Consider the following 7,280-nt stretch of genomic DNA (forward strand, 5'->3'; position numbering starts at 1 on the left):
GTGGTGGTGGTGGTGGTGGTATTGTTGTTGTTGTTGTTGTTGTTGTTGTGGTGGTGGTGGTGGTGGTGGTGGTGGTGGTGGTGGTGGTGGTGGTGGTGGTGGTGGTGGTGGTGATGATGATGATGATGATGATGCCAGCGTTGTACAGACTGGCGTTCTTTCTGTAGCTTTGTTGCCTTTGCGCCGAGCTGCCCGTTACATGCTGCTCGGAGCTTTTGGTGACAATTTGTGTACAATCAAGTTTATGGCAGTGGGTGAACGTGTTCCCAAGTAAAGACAAGACACTCTGCAGCCACGTACATCCGCAGCGCAAACAAGTCAGTCCACAAGAGAAGACGTGCTTTGGGTGAAAGGGTCAGGTCGTGTGAGGAGACGTTAAGGAATGGTGGCTGCAACACAACACTTGAGGCTGGGAAGAGACCAACCCACAGTAACAGTAACACGGGAACATTAGAACGCGCACGAACGAAGACCAGCTACTTCAAGATGGTGTGCTATGAGCGTTGGGGCGAAGAAGCAGAGAGCAGATAGAGGGCGAGGAGAGGACCAGGACATGTCACATTCAAGAAACGACAGAACGGGAAGGGCGGCAGGGAACCATGCAAAGTGGCATGCTTTGTTTTTCTCTCTGCGCCCTCAACTAGGTAACAAAATGACAGGCAGAGGTGTTGGAGGCGGACTGATGGACACTGGACAACACAGAAGAAAATGAACAAGGCGGAACAACCACGAGCAGATTGAAGGGAAGAAGGGGTGCTGACCGGGTGAGCAGTGCATTGAGGTGTCAAGATGGTCAATCCCCACCCCAGCTCCTCTCACTCGGCCGCCACGCATTCGCGTCCATAGGGACTACCGAAGGTCCTGTCTGGTGCAAACCCGTCTGGGCAGCGCTGCACGCACACGCCCTCGTGCAGGTATCCCGATCTGTTCACGAAGGTCGTGGGACGCAGGAAGCGCACAATGCGTAGAACAACAACCATGACCACGAGCACGGCAACGTAACAAATGCATCAGAACAGGGTAATGGAGAGGCTGGCTGGGGCATGCATACGCCATGCCGGAGAAGAGACATCAAAACACAAACAAGACACGAGCGCGTGCACAAGCAGCACAAGTGCAACACAAACAACACATGTACACGCACCTGCATATGGAGCACGTAGCGGTGGTCGGCTCATTTCCAGCTTGCCACGTGCACTGAAAGCAGCGGTAATCAACGCCACATCTGCAGGCATTTCCATCTGCGTCGCGCGAGCCTGTGCATTGGAATGGAGCACGGCACTCCCGCCCATACCCGCCAATGCCGTAGGCGGTTGTGTTTGCCGGGCAGGCCTCGATGCACTTGCCATCGTGCAGGTAGAGGGAGTCGCGGCAGCGGGTGCACTGTTCCCCGTTCTCGTCAAACGTGCACTCGAAGCAGTTGCTGCATCGGCACCCCTTGCCCTGGCGGGGATGCCCAGGCGTGATCACGCGGTACGAACGGCATGTGAACGGCGGCTGGCAATCGCGCCCGTAGTTGCCGACAAACAAGGCGTTGACAACCCCTTCCTCCACTGGGCACGCGTCGTGGCACACTCCGTCGTAGAAGTACTTGGCGTTGCGGCAGCGCGAACACTGCGGTGGGCCATCCCTTGTCACGGCACAGCGATAGCAGTCCCTGTCGTCGCACGAGCAAGGCTCGTTGGTCGGAGAGTCGTCAATGCGATAGCCGCTGCAGGTGGCGGCCGTTTGGCAGTGGCTGCGAACGAGGTAGTGGGTGTCTTCGCACGCGGTACACGCGACGCCGTCATCGTCCTCGTCGTCATTGGCGGAGACGGTGATGTTGCACGTGCGGCAGCCGTACTCTTCGGGTTCACATGTGCACTCAGCGTTGCGGTCTGTCACACCGTCGGTACACACGTGCGGTGGCATGCACGTTCTGCCGTAGCCGCCGCTGCCCCTGGGCTGGAGATGGTCCGGGCATGCAGCAGCGCACGCGCCGTTGATGGCATACTTGCCGTTGCGACAGCGCAGGCACATGTCGGGCCTGTCCACGAGACACGCGTAGCAGTCAAGCGAGGCGCACGTGCAAGGGGTGCTGGAGCCAGCAATCTTGTACCCAACGCACACGTCCGATGATGGCGAGCGGGAGTACGCCAACGGAGCCCAGAGCACCAAGTCAGCGCTGGCCGTGCGGAGGGTCCCGCACGCATCGCTGAGCTGAAGCGGGACCGAGAACACCTGTGTCTGCTCGCACGTGATGCTGCTCAAGTCTTCCTCCGTCAAAAATGCATCCACAGTCACTGCTGATGCGTTGCCTGCAAGCAACCATGGAGAATATGACGTGAAACTTTTCGCTTGATTGCATGGTGAAAGGTGCCGAGAGCTAGAGAGGAAGAAGATAGGTGTTGGAGCTCTAGGTGGAGAGAGAATGTGTGTGTATGTGTGTGTCTGTCTGTCTGTCTGTCTGTGTGTGTGTGTGTGTGTGTGTGTCTGTGTGTCTGTGTGTGTCTGTGTGTGTCGTGTGTGTGTGTGTCTGTGTGTGTGTGTGTGTGTGTGTCTGTGTGTCTGTGTGTCTGTGTGTGTGTGTGTGTCTGTGTGTGTGTCTGTGTGTCTGTGTGTCTGCGGCAGGAAGAAGAAAAGGGGCAGGAGCATGGGGAACGTACGTTGGCAGGTCGTGGTCGCTGTTAGCCCACCACCAGATTGCAGCCATTCTCTGATGACATTGTCTTTCGTACTTGCTGTCAAACAGAGTGTCGTGAGAGCACGAGCTTGTTGCGAAATCGTGATTGTGCTGACCGTCGTCGTTGTTGTTGTGGTTGTGGTTGTGGTTGTGGTTGTTGTGGTTGTGGTTGTGGTTGTGGTAGTGGTCGTGGTCGTGGTGGTGGTAGTTGTGGTTGTCGTGGTGGTGGTTGTGGTGGTCGTGGTAGTCGTGGTAGTTTTGGTTGTCGTGGTGGTGGTTGTGGTGGTGGTAGATGTAGTTGTACTTGTGGTTGTCGTGGTGGTGGTTGTGGTGGTGGTAGATGTAGTTGTACTTGTGGTTGTTGTGGTTGTAGACGTAGTTGTACTTGTGGTTGTTGTTGTCGTCGTTATGGTACTTGTTGTCGTCGTTGTCGTCGAGGTAGTTGTGGTAGTCGTGGTGGTGGTGGTGGTTGTTGTTGTTGTTGTTGTTGTTGTTGTTGTTGTTGTTGTTGTTGTTGTTGTTGTTGTTGTTGTTGTTGTTGTTGTTGTTGTTGTTGTTGTTGTTGTTGTTGTTGTTGTTGTACTCGTGGTTGTTGTGGTGGTTGTGGTCGTCGTTGTACTGGTGGTTGTCGTGGTGGTTGTCGTGGTGGTTGTTGTGGTCGTAGTTGTACTTGTGGTTGTCGTTGTTGTTGTTGTGGTTGTACTTGTGGTGGTAGATGCAGTTGTACTTGTGGTTGTACTCGTGGTGGTTGTTGTCGTCGTTATGGTACTCGTGGTCGTCGTCGTGCTTGTGGTAGTCGTGGTGGTGGTGGTCGTCATTGTCGTTATGGTACTTGTGGTTGTTGTGCTTGTGGTGGTGGTGGTAGTAGATGTAGTTGTGCTTGTGGTTGTCGTGGTGGTTGTTGTGGTTGTACTTGTAGTTGTACTTGTGGTTGTACTTGTGGTTGTACTTGTGGTTGTACTGGTGGTTGTCGTGGTGGTTGTACTGGTGGTTGTCGTGGTGGTTGTACTGGTGGTTGTCGTGGTGGTTGTACTGGTGGTTGTCGTGGTGATAGTCATGCTTGTGGTAGTCATGCTTGTGGTAGTCGTCATTGTCGTTATGGTACTTGTGGTCGTTGTCGTTGTTGTTGTTGTTGTTGTTGTTGTTGTTGTTGTTGTTGTTGTTGTTGTTGTTGTTGTTGTTGTTGTTGTGGTTGTCGTTGTCGTCATAGTGGTGGTACCGGTGGTTGTACTTGTGGTTGTACTTGTGGTGGTAGATGCAGTTGTACTTGTGGTTGTTGTTGTTGTGGTCGTAGTTGTACTTGTGGTCGTAGTTGTACTTGTGGTCGTAGTTGTGCTTGTGGTAGTCGTGGTGGTTGTTGTGGTTGAACTGGTAGTTGTACTTGTTGTGGCTGTGCTTGTGGTAGTCGTGGTGGTTGTTGTTGTTGTGGTCGTAGTTGTACTTGTGGTCGTAGTTGTACTTGTGGTCGTAGTTGTACTTGTGGTCGTAGTTGTGCTTGTGGTAGTCGTGGTGGTTGTTGTGGTTGAACTGGTAGTTGTACTTGTGGTCGTAGTTGTACTTGTGGTAGTTGTACTTGTTGTGGTTGTGGTAGTTGTACTTGTACTTGTGGTGGTCGTGGAGGTCGTGGTCGTCGTCGTCGTCGTCGTTGTGGTCGTGGTCATCGTGGTTGTTGACGTCGTCGTGGTCGTGGACGTTGTCGTGGTTGTGGTCGTCAGGAGCTTCAAGCCTGTTATGCCTGTGATGTCTGTGGGCTCAAACTCGTCGCTGACGGTGGACAAGAGACGGCACACGACCTGGTCTCTGCGGTTTGTGAGGAAGTAGTACCCTGCGCATTCCGGCAGTTGCGTGCACTCGTCCTCGCATAGCGCCTGCGTTGTGCCCACGAGCTTTGACAGAAGCGAGTCGCCGTCAAAGGCATTCACTGGGCGAGTTTGGCCACTGGCCACCACCGCATAAAACGGCTGTGCAGTCGCCGCCTGAGCCGACAACAGCGTAATAAGCCCCGCCGCTGCCAACAGCAGCACAAACGTCGCCAACCCGCTGCGAACCATGCTGCCAGCACGGCGACAAGAGAGACAGCAAAGCACAGGAAGAACACGAGAACAAGGATGGGTGTGAGAGGAAGGCGATGGCTGAGTGTGCTGGAGCAAGCCCGTGAGGACAGCGCTTCGCAAGCAAGCAGTGCAGCTTGTTTTGTTTGTGTTTTCCCCCAAACTCCTTGCGTGCAAGCACGACTTGTTTGGTTGGCTGGCGACGTCGCAGACACACAACAACGACAGGACAAAATCTGTGCAGTGGGCACGCCAGCCGCCCGAAACAACTCATGCCTGCTGGCTGTGCAGTTTGTTTTGTTTTGTGTGTGTGTTTTGGTTTCGCTGCTGCTGTGTGGCTGGCTCCGCACCTTGACAGAACAGCCAAACCAAACCTCCCTCGTCAGCCACCAACTCAGCGTCTTCTCCCGGCTGGGTCGTCAGTGGAGCTGGCGGGCTGGTTCCTCTCCCCCTTGACTCACTCACTCTGTGTGTGTGTGTGTGTGTGTGACTCACACTCTCTAGCGATCCATCGTGGTCACTTCCCGTCCCCACACCGCTGGTTCTGCTGCATAAGATCGTGTGTGCGCCGGCAGTGGAACGTTTGGCTGCTGTCCTTCCTCTTTCGCCCCACAACGGCAACGACAACGGCTACGGCAACAGCGTCGACAACGACAACGGCGTCGGCAGCGACCACAGTTAGCCAGTGACCCTGTGCTCTTCGCAGTGTGTGTTTGAGCGTGCACCATGGACAGGGGAAGTGACTCTTCAGACACTGGGAGCGTCCGCAGCTCCGTGGGCAGTCTGGGACAACGGCCTCCCATGGCGCTTCCACCCATGCGCCAGAATAACCCGCACCTGCATGCGCACAGCCGCCCGTCGTCTCTGATGGGAACCCAGGCAACTGAACCACCGCCACCCCATCCTGGCCCGGCTCCAACATGGAGGGAGGCTGCCGATTACCTGTGTGCTGCCAAGGTGCTTCCTGGGCTACCCTCTTGCCCCGTTGAACTTGCCAGTGAGCTTCGTGACGGTACGCGGCTCTGTCAACTGGTTCAGCTCCTGTCCCAAGACCAGCGCGTGGATTTCAACCAACAGCCTCGACGCGAGGTTACATGACTCTGTGTGTGTGTGTGTGTGTGTGTGTGTGTGTGTGTGTGTGTGTGTGTGTGTGTCGCTGTCTGTGTGTCTGCCTGTGTGTCTGTCTGTGTGTCTGCCTGTGTTCGCGGTTTGCGCAGGAATCGCCCTCCGATTCACACCCCCGTACAATTCCCACACACCTTCCCCTCCTCCTCTTCTCCTGCACACACAGTTCTTGTGCGTGGATAACATCCATCGGTTCCTGGCGTACTGCTCGGACGTTGGCATGGCCAAGGAGTCTCTCTTCGAGGCTGAGGACTTGTTTAATGGCGTGCACTTTGAACGTGTCGTCAGCACCCTCTCCCAACTCTCGACCACACCAGCCTCCATACAGCAAGGCCTTCCGTGCGTTGAGAGAGTGTGTGGGTGTGCGTGTGCGTGTGTGCGTGTGTGCGTGTAAGTTTGTTGTCTGCTCTCCGCCTGTCTGCGTTCCGACATCTTGCTGGCCGCTGTCTTTATGTCTTTCTCCTCCTCCTCCTTGTTCTCCTAGTCTTCTTCCTCACACATTCCATGCCACATCGCAACACACACACGCGCGCGCGCATGCACGCACACACACGCATGCACGCACATGCACGCACATCCTTCTCCATCACCAACACCCAGGCGGTTTCCTGCAGATCGACGCGCATCTGTTGCTGTTGCAGATGACGATGACGATGACGATGATGAGGACGAGAGCGTGTACGAGAACCTGTCTGAGCTCCTGGAGAAGCTCGATTCGTCACAGCCCATCGACCTCATCGTGCCCGCATCGCCAACAACCCCGCCGGTACGTGTCCATCGCAGCGTCTCGCGTTCACACAAGCGCACACTCATACATACACCAACACAGATATCAAGCATGTTTTAACTGTTCTCCTCTTTGTGCGTGTGTGCGTGTGTTGCGATAGGATGGCGGTGCAAGCGGCCTCGCAGAGGACACAGCATCGTCCCTTGTTGTGGACCACGAAGCAGACATCTACAGCTCCGTTGTGCGCTCAAGCCATTACGGGTATGCATGACGCACTCCGCAACTCTGCAGTGTGTCTGTGCGTCTGTGTCGGCTGTGTCATTCTCCAGCCGTGTCGTGTTGCCTTGGTCCGTTTTCCTTCCGTGTATTGCGCGCACCTTCATGTGCTTGTCACGCACCATACATCCGCGACCATGATGACAATGATGTTCGCACAGGGAACTCAAGCGCAAGGCGAAGCAGCGTAGTGAGCGGCGCATGTGCTGTTATCAGGAGCTCGTGGAAACAGAGCGAAACTTCCTCGAATGCCTGCACATCACAGATGCATGCTACCGCCAGCCGCTCATGACCCTGCTCAAGGAAAACCCAGCCCTCGCACCAGAGACAGGTGTGTGTGGGTGTGTGTGAGTGTGTGTGTGTGTGTGTGTGTGTGTGTGTGTGTGTGTGTGCGTGTGAGTGTGAGTGTGTGTGTCTTAGGGACGTGCCTGTCTGGCTG

The 7,280-nt window shown here is 55.1% G+C and overlaps 2 protein-coding genes across 2 annotated transcripts in view; one reads left to right on the plus strand and one right to left on the minus strand.

Moving 5' to 3' along the window:
- Window positions 1–338: 338 nt before the first annotated feature.
- Window positions 339–4,928, minus strand: PTSG_12308 (uncharacterized protein). The gene is made up of 3 exons (XM_004993901.1): window positions 2,646–4,928; window positions 1,145–2,297; window positions 339–924 (listed from the first exon to the last, which is right to left on the minus strand). The coding sequence occupies exons 1-3, from the start codon at window positions 4,711–4,713 to the stop codon at window positions 816–818; spliced, it is 3,330 nt and encodes a 1,109-aa protein (XP_004993958.1). The 5' UTR covers window positions 4,714–4,928; the 3' UTR covers window positions 339–815.
- A 10-nt stretch (window positions 4,929–4,938) lies between these two features.
- PTSG_05390 (uncharacterized protein) overlaps window positions 4,939–7,280 on the plus strand; it is a 7,886-nt gene continuing 5,544 nt past the window's right edge. Inside the window, exons 1-5 of the mRNA XM_004993902.1 lie at window positions 4,939–5,802; window positions 6,005–6,177; window positions 6,439–6,604; window positions 6,726–6,826; window positions 7,003–7,182. Coding sequence (XP_004993959.1) covers window positions 5,440–5,802; window positions 6,005–6,177; window positions 6,439–6,604; window positions 6,726–6,826; window positions 7,003–7,182 — 983 coding nt within the window. The 5' untranslated portion in view covers window positions 4,939–5,439. The remainder of the gene's footprint in view (window positions 5,803–6,004; window positions 6,178–6,438; window positions 6,605–6,725; window positions 6,827–7,002; window positions 7,183–7,280) is intronic.

Source organism: Salpingoeca rosetta (genome assembly GCF_000188695.1).
Source record: "Salpingoeca rosetta unplaced genomic scaffold supercont1.12, whole genome shotgun sequence".
Lineage (NCBI taxonomy): Eukaryota > Choanoflagellata > Craspedida > Salpingoecidae > Salpingoeca > Salpingoeca rosetta.

Bases quoted from the DNA above. Each gene is read 5' to 3' on its own strand.
- PTSG_12308 (XM_004993901.1), bottom strand. From the start codon at position 4,713: ATGGTTCGCAGCGGGTTGGCGACGTTTGTGCTGCTGTTGGCAGCGGCG. The intron at 2,298-2,645 runs GTACGTTCCCCA...GGTTGCTTGCAG, and splicing joins AGCGACCACGACCTGCCAAC to GCAACGCATCAGCAGTGACT. The intron at 925-1,144 runs GTGCGTGTACAT...CTTCGTGAACAG, and splicing joins GCTACGTGCTCCATATGCAG to ATCGGGATACCTGCACGAGG.